Source organism: Cylas formicarius, unplaced genomic scaffold, assembly GCF_029955315.1.
Source record: "Cylas formicarius isolate icCylForm1 unplaced genomic scaffold, icCylForm1.1 PGA_scaffold_4__25_contigs__length_36172078, whole genome shotgun sequence".
NCBI lineage: Eukaryota > Metazoa > Arthropoda > Insecta > Coleoptera > Brentidae > Cylas > Cylas formicarius.
Window position 1 is genome coordinate 24,525,567 of NW_026844334.1, and position 15,578 is coordinate 24,541,144.

Consider the following 15,578-nt stretch of genomic DNA (forward strand, 5'->3'; position numbering starts at 1 on the left):
CGGCGTGCGCGTCCCTCTCAGAAACGAGACGTCGTCGGTTAGACGATCGATTCCTGACGCGGTCGCGGGGGGAACGCAGCTACGTCATCAGTCGCTCGTTGGTGGCAACTTTATATACGCGCACGCCACAGACCACAGCCTTTACGAGTGCTAGCGAAATAAACTCGCACTCCCGCTCACGACTATTTTCTTAATTGTTTATGGTAAATAATAAATGGGTATTTATTTATTTTACATTCGACTTTAATCATTGTAAATATTTAAAATTTTCATAAAGTTACCAAAAACTCATTAACATATATAAAATCATTCTGTGAAATAACCGAATTCTTATACTTCGTTATTTCTCTATTAATTGAGAAGCGATGTCTTATCGTGCTTCACTTTAATACTTATATTTTGGTAGAAACATTTTCTTCTTCTTCTTCTTGTAGCATCTCCTATCTTCGGAAGTTGACGACCAAAATGGCAATCTTCACTTTGGGAACAGTAGACCGAAACAGTTCCACTGATGTTTTATTGTATACTTGCACCAGAAATATAGTGCTTTTACAACCGACTCCGTGATTAACGTGGCCTACTGTTTATTACTCCAAAACCGCAGCCCCTTATAGAACACTCTGCAGAGCAGGCCCTTATCCGAAACCATTCCAGGACCGTCCTAGGAATTTATCTACCTACACTAACAAGTGGGATATAATTATATTATCAATCTTTTTGCCGAGTAATTCTTAAAACATGTACATATAAAAATTAGTACAAAGTAACAATTTATTACGTTGTACTTTATTACATTTCTACATAGTACCATTATTAATATACAAAATATTAAATATAATAATAATAAAGTATCAGTCATTTAAACAATCGTCACTATCGGCTACTGTCGTCAACTACTTCAATCATCAACTCCGCCACTAATCGTTCTCGATAAATATTTTCTTCTTTTATTACTCGTTTTTCACAGTTAGACCAGCTTTGTACCGATATTTTAGCTACCTTGTGCCGAATTACGTTTACGGTACTCTTACCAAATTTTTTTTGCAGTGTTATTTCTTCTTATATGCGCTTACAACTCAAACCAAATCATCTCAATCCTGTTAAATATACAATGATACATTTCATGTCCGTCTGGTTGTGCTATCGAAACGATTTGTATTCTTTATTAGTCTTTATTAAAATGTTTTTTTTTTTATAATTCCAGAAGTTGTTTTTTCGAATAGCTGTCTTCAAAATATAAATCATTTTCGTAAAGAAATTGTTTAATTTCTTCTTTATTTGAAGAAGTATTTGAAATTTTTCTAATTTGGGCTGAATGATACGAGCCATTATCCAACACAATAATAGTATTTGCCGATAATTTTGGCAACAGTTTATTTTCAAAGCAGTCCTCAAATATTTCCGCGATCATGTTTTCATGGTAATCCACACTTGATTCTTTGGCGTTTTTGGCAGACAAATACAAGGCATCTTCCACCCAACCATTTTTGGACCCCGAATGAAGAATTATTATGCGTTTTCCATGTGAAGGCGGAACGTCTAGTACACACTTGTTACTGTTATCACACCATACTTTTTTAACTGTGTCGTGAGTGTTGATCCACGTTTCATCTAAATACTAAATAATTTTCAATTGCATTTAAATAATCCACCCTCCATTGCGAAATTCTTTGAGATTCCTTTGGCAGTTGACATTTATTAACTGTTTGGAACTGAAAATCCATTTTCTTCAAAAAAGTACGCAACGACACTTTGGCCCAACTAACGTTTAAATCTGTCAGTACTTTTTTATGCAGTTCTTCTTGGGTTATAAGCGTATACGCCTAATTAGATCTGCGTGTTGCTCTTTAAAAATTCGCGAAGAACCAGCATCTCACTTTCTACTTTACTATCCCATTTGCACCAATTTTTCTTACAATTGACTTTGGAACTTTGGTCATGTTACTTGTTTTTATTACTGCTCCTACTTCCCCTTCTGAATTTGTTATAAAATTGTAAACATTCAAAGCAATTTGCTTAGCATTTTTGTTTGCTGAGGTAGATTGTCTTCTAACTTGTCAATAGCTTCGACTACCATTTCCACTTCGTCTCCAAATTCTGCGTTGTTTTCAATGTCTTCTTCTAACATTGATTCCAGGGTCTCCACATATGTTAAAAAACAAGAACCTTCAAAAAATATTTAATTGTAAGATTCTAATAAATATTTATCTGTATTCTTATGACGTATCTTTATCTAACGCGAAAATAATCTATAGTCTTAAAAAAACCTGTTCCTCAGGCAAGACCGTCTAGAATAAACGTCTGTTAGAATGGATTTTACCACGGGCCTGCGAAGGTCTGCGGTTAAGGTACTGTAAAATACTTAAAATCAGAGCAATAGATGCAGTATATTTTTGGTCGTATTACTATTTCCCTAAATCTTCCAACCTCAAATATCTTCTTCTGCAGGGTGCTCTTTTTCCGTTTCCGTTTATGAGCTGTAGTTATTCGTAAAATATTCTCTTGATTTTAAAGGCTGCGTTTCAACAGCAGTCCTGAGACAGTCCGTGCCTCCATTCTATATGAAAACACTGGAAACACATAACATTTCAGCATTCTTTTTCGGAGTTCTATAGAGTTCTTTGCTTTTAATCTCGGTGTCTTGTCCTCACTCTTCTGTGATTGTATTTGCTAACTCTCTCAAAACTGTACGTGATTGTTGGCGTTCAACTAGCTACTACCTTGTTTTCTTAATATATAAACCTATATTTTTTATTATATAAATAGATGGAACGCGCAGAAAGTGTCGCTTTAAAACGTGCGGTATTTTAGTCAGGGGTTTGGGAGCGATCCGATTTTTTCCAATCCAAAACCAATGCTCCTAGAAAAAGTACAGAATTGAACACGTTTGTAAACTTTTAATGTTCCAGTTCAATCATTTTATTTCGCCGACGAAAATGGTCATTAATATAAATAAAAAAATAAGGTGTAGTGCCCCATCTTTGCCATTACAATACTCGAACATGGACTCTGAGAATATTCTATCGAATAACCCCTAGTAGAATGACAGATCATTCATTAAGTACTTCTACAAATCTTTATTTTGATGAGCATGGGCTTGTTGAGATACATTTAGAGTCGTTTTTGATTTCTTCTTTCGTGAATAATAACAACTTCAAACTCGATATAAGTAGTGAAATATTCATTTAAATTTTAATTATTATAGGGCGCTCGATACATGTCGAACAAGTTAAGAGATTCTCTAATTATAGGGCATGTGAAAATAGGTGATAATAAAAAAGTTAATTAATAAATTTATGATTTTAATTTTTTTTGCAAGAGTTTTTTAAAAATTTAAAAGAAAATCTGTAAAATCTGACAGGCTGGCTGGAGATGCGGCTGGACATGCTATGGATTCAGAAACTTCCGTAGAAATAGTAGTGCGCTGAAGTTTGAAGAGATAGTTCTCTCCATATTAGTAGAGTTTACAGGAACTGAGACAGTGAAGGGTTCAAAAAACGAGATCTTTTACACCTCATGTGGACGACGACAGCACATGCAGGCTGTGTTCGAAAGAGGAGGAAAATCGAATGCATCTCCTAACCAGCATCAATACCGAGGAACTATACAAACTCCTCATGAAAGAGGTACTGTACTTCCCCTCCTTCCAGGGGAGTGAACAAAGATGTGTGGCAATAATGAGAAGGTAGGAATGCAGCGTCCTGGCAGTTGGACCTCTTCAAATCAACGATATTGTCCAGTTGATCTTTCTCTGGGATTCTAGGTATCTAAAATTATAAATTGGTGTCAAACTAGCTTCCATACCCGATCCAACTACGTTATGTCCAAGTTTTTTAAAGAATCTACACTCCCCATACCACATTCAAAAGGTTTCTTTTTGTTTCATTCTGTTCTTTCGAGGCTTCATCTGCATTCTGAGGGGCAGTCGAATATTTTAACTCAATAAAACTATACTCATTGTGATTATTATTATTATTATAAAACACTTTTCCCAAGTCATCATCCAAAAAAAAAATTGGTTCAGCACGAGCTCTCAAACGCTGAAATCAGTTTTGCAGTTAAATTGAAAAGACGTAATTAAAAGAAACAGTAACAGTTATAAAAGCATTGATCCTTCTTCAGTGCTAAAGACTTTTCTTATTGGTTTCAGATGCTTAAAATTGACTCATAAAAATAGAATAGGTATTTCGTTTTGAGAAATTTGAATTATGCAAACCTCTTCGCCAAAATTAATTTTCACTTTTGTTTTCTTTTTTTTGTCATTGAAACAATAATATTTGAAAAATGGCATACTTTTATCAATCCCATTAACGGAAGAGGTCGATGGCTTTAGCTAAGATTTACCTTTATACATTAATTTGTCTAAAAAAAAAAATCTTTATAGCGAGTCACCTTGTATAATGGTATGTCTGAGAAAACAAATTTTTAACATGTAATTGGAAACATGGTTTTGATCTTGTTTATTTTGCATTTGTTCTCTGCCATTAAATATTCCACGAAAAATAATAAATAGCAATTATTTTGCATTATGTTTGACGATCTGGCGCTTCTCTTCATTCAACGCTCGACCTACTAAACTGATTTAAATAATTATTAAAGACGCTAATTACGAAGAATTCATGATAAGTAAGTTCAAATGGTATCAATTCGCGTATACATATATACTTTATGAGTAAAGTTGAAATCAGTTTCTCGTGTAGTGGCATAAAAATCAGTTACGAAAATTTAAAGGTAAAGAGGTTTGGGTTTAGCCTTTTTCTGTAAGTACTCTTTAAGTAGAATATAAACCGTCACAAATCCAACCCAATAATTTTCTGCTCTTTAACACTTACACAAAATTTAAATAGCGATGCAATTGTTATAGCTGCGGCAAGTTTTATTTCGCTGCTTGTTAGATCGGCATGATCGCGACTTCTCCTTCCTCTCTTGCAAATTTCTGGACTGGAATGTTGCAAATACTAGATAAACAACTATTTTATAACCAACTAAATGGGATTTCATAATGTATTTTTTTATTAAATCATTAACTTCGAAAACTAAAAAATATTACAATATAATTAATAATGTCAATTTAAAACGCAGAAAGCGAAAAATTTTATACAAACTTAAGAGATTTAATAGCAGACTGATTATAAAAACCACACTCGTAAACAAATGAAATGGAAAGGATCAAAGGTTCAAATGGTGTAAAAAACAACAACAAGAATTTTGCAATTTTATTAAACGGTTTCGAAGAATCGACTACAGTATTCTATTACGCGTTTTAATCTGGTTTAAGTGAGCACAAATTTGTAACTTTTCAGACCATAATGAAGGAAACTGTATTGATAGTGACCGTGCTAATACTACAATTTGTAAATGGCGATCCAAATGGTTATTACCACCAAGAATACAACTACAAAACTTCGGCTTCCTCTTACAAAAACAATGAATTACAACATAAAACTGACGATCAGGGCTATTATTCCAAACATGGCGATTTAGAAGGACGAACAAAACCAAAAGTTAGTTCTAATAGTGAACACTCCGAGTATGTCAACCCAAAATTGAGAGACAACGCGGGTAAGAAAACTAGTATATATTTTTAAAAACTAAATCAGTAGCTACTATTTTTTACTATTTCTTTTCGACAACTATTAACTAAAAATAAAATAAATCTTTTTTGATGTCTGAGAATCAACAGCTACAAGATTCGTCAAACGAAATAATCTCCTAATTTATTTATTTTGCTCTATCAAGATCAAAAATGTTGAAACATTTGAGAAAGTAAAAGTTCATAAGGTGTATATAAATATTCAATTTATTTGAAAATTCGTATTCAAATCAAACTAAGAACTATTCATAAATTTTCTTCGACAGCATATTCTTAGGCATGTGACTTTTCTCTAATTTAATAGAGCGCTGAGGAATATTGCACTACTCAGAGCCATAAAAGTGGACCTTTCTGAAAAATCATACTTAATTAATTTCGCAACTTTTATCATTAGAATCTGTATTAAAAGATTTTTGAAAGACTTTTATTTACAAATTAAACTTATTAAATGACAGATCCGCAAGTCTCTCTTCTCGCAAACTGCTGACTTGATTTGAATATATATTTTGTGTAATTGTAGCTTAGATCTTCAGAAATGTTTTTATAAAAAAAAAAATTCTCGGCATGTAATGCTTGTCACACTCTGCAGGAATTTCCGGAATATAATAAAAAAATTTATGTGAAACGAATAAGTTTTCTGTATTAGAAGAGGAGTTCAATAGTTCAAAGTTATCTAAATAACGTGAATATTGAGACCTTGGACTTGGGCTCCAAACAGCTCAGACCTTAACCCAGTGGAACATTTATGGGATCAAATATGTAGGTAGCGTAGAGATCATCAACCTCCACCTGCCTCCTTTGATAAAATAGAAAACATTATCAGGGAAATATGGACTAATACCGATCAAACACATATATACATGTATACATAAACGTCGGGTGCAAAGTATGATTCGTCAATGTCAATCGGTTATAAATAGCGGGAAGCACCCGATATTGACTTTTTATTTCTTTAATGTTTATGATTTTATTTCTTTTTTTTTTAATAAACTATAATTGTTACGTTTCATTTAATAAGTGATATAAAAACGTGAATAATTTAAATTCTAGAATGGTTTTAGGAAAGTAGAATATTAAATTGATTCTTATTACTATTATGAGCAAAATATTTTCGTATAGGATACTACGACAATGCAGGAGATTCGTCTTCATTTGGCCGCATGAAAGCTGATAGTTATTACGATGGTACCCACGAAGGATTTGATAATTTACTTTCAAACGATTATCAGCAAGCTCAATTAGCCTCCTCAGATCACATAGGAGGTGTTAGCAGTGTATACGGTAAGGTGATCGGTTGAATTTGTTTTTAAAGATCACCCACTATTATTTTACCCTTTATCATTATTTAGATTCCTATGGAAGATCAAGTTCGTCGTCTTACGGTAGCTCCGCACTGCGGACACTTGCATCTCAACTTCAGAACGAGCTTCAGCAAGAAATTCAATCGAATCTACGAAGAAATAGCGCAGCCTATTCACAAAATATCGAACAACTTGAAACTGAACTGCGAAGAAACGTTACTGAACGACTCCAGCAAGCACTAGCACAACGCTATGGACAACAGAGCATCCGCGGAGGTCAGTCATATTCCATAACTGATGGCAGGCTTCAAGCCGTCCCCAATTACCAGCAGCAGGATCTCGTTGATATGCAAAGGCTTTTGGAAAACAATTTACTGGATCAATTAAGACGAGACTACAATTACAGGTTTGCAGAAATAATTTTGGCAACTTTTAACTAATTTTCTATATTAACTATATTTTTCAGGTACTCGCAGAACAGACACCAAGAAAATTACGTTAGTTATGAAAGGACGACGACATATAGACCTATCTACCCAAACATACAACCTCTGCAAGTAGTCTATTCGAATGCACATGAACAGCGCAACTCCGAGTACGAAAGGTCTTCAAACGTGAGATACCCTGTGTCCAATCCCGAATCGATTACAACTATTGCTTCAAGAGTCCAAAACAACTTAGATTCTCAGCTTAACAGATTGTTAGAAGAGGCGCAGAACAAATATTTCTCAACCCATTCGACCTACTCTCCTGAGAACGTTGATTACGCTTTGGAGAGACTGAGAAATGAAGTCAGAAATAACATAACTTACCATTTGGATGAAGAATTACGGAGGCAATACGGCAATCAAATACAAAGAAATGGTTACATGTATACAGTCGGCTCCAACGGTCAGTACAACACTCAGTCAAATTATGACGCAAATGACCTCAATAATCTCAAAAAGCAAATCGAGAACAACTTGTTAACAAAGTTGAATCGGGATTTTGAAACTTATAGAACAAGGTAGGTGCACTACGTTTGAAAAGTTTTCGACGATTTTTTTATGTGCAGTAAGATTTAGATGACATTATTAACCGCAAGACCCTTCAATAAATTAGCTTCACGATTATGCAGGCACGAGTAAACATTTAAAAGTAATTTTCGATTTTTGCTTTTATACTAATAGTATATTAATATATAGGTATTTATTCAGTTTCCAAAATCGTCACTATCACCTTCCCTTAATAAAAGCATAATATTCTGTGCATTTTTTTATAAAATCTAAGAAGTTTTTTTCTCTACATTCTTTTTTAATATATTTTTAAAACATTTTTTTTTGTTTCATAGGGCAATAAAACAGCTCTTCTCAAGTTATGATTTTCTACCCTATATTGCGTTATGAACTTCAATTAATTGCCATATTTGAAAACACTAAGATTCGATTTTCCATATCCACATTTAAGTTAATACGTACGGTTTGGCTAAGACTCACCATAAATCCGCCATTATTACAGATGGCAGTCTCGTCAGTCACAAGCGTACCAGCAAAATCGAGAAAGTGGCTACGCATATCATTCGGGAGCACGTGATAACTACGACTACAGTGCCCACAACCACAACAACATTCAATACCACTCGACAACCCCATCGGCACCCACAATTTTACCATTAATACAGGCGGGAGCGAGTGGAAATACATACGGTAGTTACTCCAGCGGTTCTCGATCCAACTACGAAGTTTCTAGCAGCAGTAACATGGCCGAACTTCAAAGACAACTCCAAGAAGACCTTAGCAGACAGTTACAGGCGGCACTTGTCAAGAATAAACAATACATGCAGCAATACTCTACGGCGTCCGATAGCAATTATTATAACAATCCGCAGGCCTACGAACGTTCTTACAACAGGCTGTACGAAGAGCTAAATCGAAATCTGACCAGACAGTTGGAAGATTTCGAAACTAGTCAGTCGTACTCGTCACATGGAAGCTTTAACGATGCCCAATTAGCTAATTTAAAATCACAACTACAGAGAAATTTAGCTTCCCAACTGCAACAGGGCTTAACCCAGTCTTATAGCGCGTCTGCTTCTTACAGCGCCAGCAGCAGCAGCCACAGCGGTACTAGCGGGTCTTACAGACCAGTTAGAGGTAGAACACATTTGTTTTTTTTAAATTAAACTGATTTTCGAAGTTTATCGAGGATAAAGGGGGAAGAAGGGGCAAGCGAAAATCTTCAAATTTCGAGTTCATGGCCACTGATTTTTAATATTGGAGTCATTTTAAATACGTCCTTCAAATTATTCCTTTTTTATTTTAGCATTTGAAAATTATGCGAATGGTTATGGACAATTCAGATCTGGTAATACTCCTGTAGGACAAGACCCAGCAGACTGTGATCACTATTAGAAAAAGAAGAAATATCCTGCCACCGATACTCAAGGAAATTATTTATACTTTTAGTTTTCAGTGTAAAAAGATATAATATGTAACATTCCATAATAAAGCTGAGCCGGATAAACTTAATAGTAGAAAACTCAATTTAATTTTTCTTTTATCATCCAATAATCATACAAAATATTAGTGATAGATATGGTCCAAATGAAAATATACAAAATGAATCGCGTCAATTTTTATTTCTATCGGGTACTTCGTCGGAACAATTTTTTTTGGCATCCGCTGTATTGTTTAAATATTTTTTTATTTATTTTGTACATTTACTAAGAGCTTCGGGTCAAAATAATGAATTTATTCTCTTCATTTACTAAACTTAAACCAAATATCGCTTAAAAGTTTTTTAAAATTCCGAATAGCTCCAACCTCATATGTGTACCGAATTTCGTTTAATTCATTTTCTTTCAGAATTCGATGCAAAAAGAAGTTAAAAACATTAACATATTATAGTGGCAGCACTACAAAATATTACCTCCGCTAACAAAAACAGATGTCATCTCAGACCGCAGATAGAACTAGACTAAAATTGAACGGGGCACTACATCGTTGTTAGCAAACCTAATAAGTAAATTCGTTATTAAAAGAGCACCTGATCAATAATAATAATTGTCTATATCTATAAAGAAATTACATATGCAAATAAAATAAACACATACTTATCTGTAATAGAATAAAAAGCAGTTCCAACTATTTACAAATTTTAGAAGTGATCCTTGAGGACAGGGAAAGACACGTACTTATCTAAATATAACTAGTATATATTACGTCCGCTACAATGGTTTGTTTTTTCTAATTAACACTTTAAATTTTCTTCTAAAAATAGTTAGTAACTTTAATTTGAGAATTCGGGTATTCGTCTTCGTTAACCCACATTAGGAATAATATCAAATGATTCAAAAGTTCTTGGAACATTTCACCAGCCAAACGCACTAACATGGACATATTTTCTGTTCATAAAGTAATATGCAGAATGTTTTGATGATTTGTAATTTTCTGTTGCATCTCCAGAAAAAATGTTTTTAATAAAATTGGAATTGTTATTTGAGTCTTTATTATATTATAAAAGTTTGTCATATCTACCTATTTAAATGAAAATGCTACTTTCGCCTTTAATTATACAATTGTACAATCATTGCCGAATTTCAAAAATGTTCCCTGGGGCATATAAATTTAGTTGGTCTCCAACAATTAATTAGTGACTGAATTAGTGACTAAACTTAATTTTAATGAAAAAGTAATTTATGTGGAAACGGGAAAGACGCCAACACCTACGTAGTAATAATTTTTCCCCTATTGTAAAAAGTTCTTCCATTCACATTTTACGATGAAGATATTAAGATGCAGTTTTCACTCTTTTTCTGGGCCATTGATTGATTCTTTAATGAAAGAGCATTAAACTAAATGATGTGAATTTCTCTCAATTTTAAAACAGTAATCACTCTATCTTTAATATTGGAAAATTTTTGGAAATAACCGATTTTAAAAATCAAAACGGTAATTTAAACACTTAAATTAATCTTTTATTTTTGATTTAACGTGAAACAATTAATGAAATTAATTAATTAAATTCAAAACAATTATCCAATATTTTCTTACCCCTTGAAAGCAAATACGAATAGAGGTTTATACTTATTATAATCCAAAATTACAGCCAGCTTAAAATATAAAAAGTTAAGTGAGGTATGACTTTTATTAACAAAAAAATATTTAGATAAAATTAGAAATTTAATTGTTCTTTTGTGCTAAAATGTATATTTAAAACCACTAAACAAAGTTAGACTTTTTGAAGTATAAATTGTACCCTCGCGGGAAAATTTTTTGACAACGCTTTGCAATAATTTGAATGCTAAATTCAACATTTTCAAAATTAGAAACTTAAATCCTCATAAAGTACCGTCAAATGTGAAATCGAAAAAGAAATCTGCTATAAATTCAACAATATTTTAAAACAATGTGTTGTGTATAAGAAAATGTAAGAGCACACAAGAAAATATGAAAACTTCAACAATGTGCATTATAAGGCTACTTCTCAAGTGCTCCCCAGTACAAAGAAATTTACGTTTCACACAAACCGGAAAATCAAAGAATGCAGAGAACCTAAAAATTATCTGCTCATATCTGTAAAACGCGGAATTTTAAATTTTACGGTACAATAAGGCACTAATGTTCAGTGGTCAACTTGACTCCCAAAAAATTAGTGTTTTAAAATTAACAGCATATTTAATGCATAACTCCATAAGCCTGAAAATGTCATAAATTTATTTTGTTATTTTAAGTGCAACACCCTGTATAATATTGCAGTGTGCCATTTATAAAAAAATAAAATAAAGCCGAACATTTTCTTAACATTTAATTACAAACTAAAGATTTAAATAAATAAATATGGGTAAAATTATAGTAAACAAATGTAAAAAATTGTCACCATTTTTTAACTGTGCTTCACAATAACAGTGAATGTCCTAGCAATCGACAAATTTCAGCTTTACAGTACTAAAATACATGCATTAAAATTAGAGGAAATATTAATGACAGAAACAATGATAGATTGTTCATTATTTTTATTATCTACACCCACACTTTCACTTTAAGAATCATCAAAAGTCATGCGACCAACCCCATGATTTTTCATATATCTTCTATATTGTTTGTATCTGTTACTTTCTGCTAGCTGTTTCTTAGTAATCTCCTCTTGCTCTTTAAACCACACATTAAAGTTATCTTTAATCCACAACTTCCTATCTAAAAATTCTTGAATTTTATCATCATCCTGACTATCAAACTGATGTTGACCCATTTTTAAAAATTTTCTAATAACATACAATTTTTCTTCCTCATTAAAAGGTTGTTTCATAATATTGTGTCTCCATATCCAAGAAATGTACCAATAAACATATCTAAATGCTGTATATGGTAAAATAATTAACTGTATCCACAATAAATCTGTTATTTTTGGTTTGGCATATGCTCCTTTAATGTCCATTTTATCTTCAATTACTTTTTTAATCACTTGCTCATATTCCTCTTTTGTTAATTTTAATTTCTTGCCCAACTTTTTGTTATTATTATTACTATTAGGTAAAATACCATCTTGTCTAGCAATTTCCTGGGCTTTATTTCTATATTTAGGTACAGTACTAAAGTAACTTATGGCGGTATCATATCTTTGCCATCCGGAATAATACTGAATTATTGATATGATTGAAATTGTTACAATTATTACTATTCTGACATCTACTTTAGGAGCAACCTTTCTTCTATAATATCTGTAGTAATGCGCATAATACTGATCAGGATTATCAAGCATATAATCATAGTCTGCTCGACTTTCATCATCCTTCAATATATCATAAGCATTTGCTAAGATTTTAAATTGTTCTTCAGCAACTTGTTTAGCTTCCTTCTCTCTATGTAAATCTGGATGATATAAACGAGCTAACCGCCTATAATTTTTGGCAATTTCATTTTTGGTTGCTTCTCGAGTCACTTCCAACACATCATAACAATTTTCTACACCACAATACAGTCCAGGTAACAATTGTGCACGGACGGAACTTAGGAAAACTAAATAAATAATCAAGACAATATTATTAATCGCCACCATTTCGCACCTTTACAACAATAAATGATTTAACTGACTGACACTTTCATTTGGTAACTACTGACCAAAACCAATCCAAAAAAAACACTTTCTATAAAAACCGCAAATTTCACAGATATTCATTCGCCACGGGCCACATTGCAACGAAAGTTATTTAACAATTTGTTAGTGCAAAATGCATAGATAAAACAAAATACAAATTCCATAGATGAATAGCTTATATTGGTCAGTTTATTATGATCACCAAAAATACAAAAAGCCACAGAACAAAACTTTTTCACTATTTCATGTTGGACATATTCCCATTTTCTTATATTTATCTACTTCCTATTCTAAAATCGTAAAATTCGGTAACCACTTCGGACGTTTCCGGTACTTTCGCAAGGGCTTTCGGAGCAATTAGTAGATTTTAGTTTTGCAAAAATGTACCCAAAAACGAAAGGTCGTAAGTAATATAAAATATGCAAGAAGTTCTTGTGTCACTGGTTTACTAAAGTGCCAAAATAAAGTTGTGACTAAAATTATTATTATTATCAAACTTCTTACATAATACATAATACAGATCTAAAATTCAGTAGTCACTCGATATCTAAAATGTCAATCGGAAGTAGTATGTGCATTTAAACAAGAAAAAATTGAAATGTTAAGTGCTGACAAGAACTGCAAAGATTTACTATGCATAATTATCTATAACCCAATGATAGAAATCTAACCTAGCTCTCCTAATCATCAGTGGACGAAAGTTTCCTATGTATATGGCCATGGATTTCACTTTGAAGAAGAACACTTTCCAGTAAAAAGAGCAGTTGATTTCATTCTGTTTGTTGTCGCTGATAGAATAATTGTTTGATAACATATTTTGGTTCTTGCAACAGACCATTAATTTTGACAATATGCCGGGCTGGTACTACGATAAAAGGGAGCTTCGAAATACCCCATCGGCTGCAGATGGTATTGACTATAAAACAGAAATGAGATATCGGAAGGAAGGTACTTTTTTCAAAATTGTAGGTAATTTTAAATTTTAATACTTAGACTAACAATCATTTAAGGTGCGCGGTTCATAATCGACACTGGAATGAAAATGGATTTGGGTTACAATACGACGGCAACAGGAGTTGTATATTTTCACAGATTTTATATGTTCCATTCATTTAAGCAATTTCCCAGATATGTAACTGCTTGTTGCTGTCTTTTCTTAGCTGGAAAAGTTGAAGAAACGCCAAAGAAATGTAAAGATATCATCAAAATTGCAAGAAATTTACTAACAGATCAAAAATATGCAACATTTGGAGAAGATCCCAAAGAGGAAGTAAGGATTTTTATACATTGTGCTTGTGATATTACTTGCAGAGTTTCTGATTTTTACACCAATTTACTGTTTCCAGGTTATGACGTTAGAGAGAATTTTATTGCAAACAATCAAATTTGATTTACAAGTGGAACATCCTTATAGTTATTTATTGAAATATGCAAAATGCCTGAAAGGTGATAAAACAAAATTGCAAAAAATGGTACAGATGGCCTGGACATTTGTCAATGATAGTTTATGTACCACACTGTCCTTACAGTGGGAACCAGAAATTATTGCAGTAGCATTAATGTATCTGGCCGGAAAATTAAGCAAATTTGAAGTTGTTGACTGGGTTGGCAGAAATACAAAACATTTAAGATGGTGGGATATGTTTGTGGAAGATGTGACAATGGATTTGCTGGAGGATATTTGTCATCAGGTATGTGGTACATAATTTACCTGAGATTATTTTGAATATTATACATAATTTTAGGTTTTGGATTTATATTCCCAACCAGCTGCAAAATGTCCATCTGACAGCCCTCCACCTTTTACAAGCAAAACTAACTCTCCTACATCTGGAAACAATAGATCCTTAAATGGCAGTGAAAAAACGCCTACATCACCCGAGCAGCCACCACCGCCAGTAAATACCAAAATCATGCCTCCATCAGATATACCTCAATTTCCCTACCAAACATTTACCCATGCTCCTCCACCAATAGCTTCTTATGGTTCTGTGGCATTTTCCAATCCTGTTAATACTGCAACTGCCCCGCCCCACTTAACAGGACCTCCGCCTGGTCCTCCACCACATATTCCTGCTCCTCCTCCCACTGCTTTTCCGCCACCTTCGTTTCCCCATGCGCCGCCATTTCCACCTGTAGTACCCAATGCTCCGCCGCCATTTTACAGCAATGGTCCTCCACCAAGTCAACCACACAGACCATATTATCCACCGTCATAGAAAAATGAGCAAAAATTTCGGGATGGAATTTTTTGTGCTTGTTCACTTTAAGGATTCAATTTTTGTATATACTTAATATTCCCTAATAAAAATTTTATATAAGACATGCCATAATTTATGAGATGCTTACCTTCCATCCATCTGACGTCTGCAAAACATGTTCAAAGCATTTTTGTGCTATGGGGTTATGGCGAATTTTTTTTTTGTTTACACTAAGCTTAGTAAGACAAGTTTGCAAATATATCTATATATATCAACAATGCCATTTTTGATTAGTTAAAATGAAAATATGGAAATTATTAATATTAAATGCTTAACATTCACCTATATCACAGGAATTGCAAATTCAAAAAAAAGAAACGTAAAACTTAAATTGCAGAGGAATGCACG

General features: G+C 33.1%; 3 protein-coding genes across 3 annotated transcripts; 2 read left to right on the forward strand and 1 right to left on the reverse strand.

The window, feature by feature from the left end:
• Positions 1-4,683: 4,683 nt before the first annotated feature.
• On the forward strand, positions 4,684-9,490 carry LOC132701250 (uncharacterized). The gene is made up of 7 exons (XM_060669037.1): positions 4,684-4,731; positions 5,304-5,562; positions 6,713-6,874; positions 6,943-7,300; positions 7,361-7,900; positions 8,392-9,026; positions 9,196-9,490. Exons 2-7 carry the CDS (start codon positions 5,310-5,312, stop codon positions 9,282-9,284), a joined length of 2,037 nt encoding a protein of 678 aa, XP_060525020.1. The 5' UTR covers positions 4,684-4,731; positions 5,304-5,309; the 3' UTR covers positions 9,285-9,490.
• Positions 9,491-10,470: 980 nt separating this feature from the next.
• Positions 10,471-13,127, reverse strand: LOC132700470 (dnaJ homolog subfamily C member 25 homolog). Its single transcript, XM_060667819.1, has one exon. It carries the CDS (start codon positions 12,928-12,930, stop codon positions 11,914-11,916), a length of 1,017 nt encoding a protein of 338 aa, XP_060523802.1. The 5' UTR covers positions 12,931-13,127; the 3' UTR covers positions 10,471-11,913.
• Positions 13,128-13,582: 455 nt separating this feature from the next.
• On the forward strand, positions 13,583-15,298 carry LOC132700791 (cyclin-K). The gene is made up of 4 exons (XM_060668328.1): positions 13,583-13,917; positions 13,980-14,239; positions 14,316-14,660; positions 14,715-15,298. The coding sequence occupies exons 1-4, from the start codon at positions 13,821-13,823 to the stop codon at positions 15,186-15,188; spliced, it is 1,176 nt and encodes a 391-aa protein (XP_060524311.1). The 5' UTR covers positions 13,583-13,820; the 3' UTR covers positions 15,189-15,298.
• Positions 15,299-15,578: the final 280 nt, after the last annotated feature.

What these genes read in the sequence shown, in the direction of transcription:
- LOC132701250 (XM_060669037.1), top strand. Translation starts at nt 5,310, where the DNA reads ATGAAGGAAACTGTATTGATAGTGACCGTGCTAATACTACAATTTGTA. An exon ending in AGACGAGACTACAATTACAG is followed by an intron (nt 7,301 to 7,360) that starts GTTTGCAGAAAT and finishes TATATTTTTCAG; the next exon opens with GTACTCGCAGAACAGACACC. An exon ending in TTTGAAACTTATAGAACAAG is followed by an intron (nt 7,901 to 8,391) that starts GTAGGTGCACTA and finishes CCATTATTACAG; the next exon opens with ATGGCAGTCTCGTCAGTCAC.
- LOC132700470 (XM_060667819.1), bottom strand. Translation starts at nt 12,930, where the DNA reads ATGGTGGCGATTAATAATATTGTCTTGATTATTTATTTAGTTTTCCTA.
- LOC132700791 (XM_060668328.1), top strand. Translation starts at nt 13,821, where the DNA reads ATGCCGGGCTGGTACTACGATAAAAGGGAGCTTCGAAATACCCCATCG. An exon ending in AATGAGATATCGGAAGGAAG is followed by an intron (nt 13,918 to 13,979) that starts GTACTTTTTTCA and finishes CAATCATTTAAG; the next exon opens with GTGCGCGGTTCATAATCGAC. An exon ending in TGGAGGATATTTGTCATCAG is followed by an intron (nt 14,661 to 14,714) that starts GTATGTGGTACA and finishes ACATAATTTTAG; the next exon opens with GTTTTGGATTTATATTCCCA.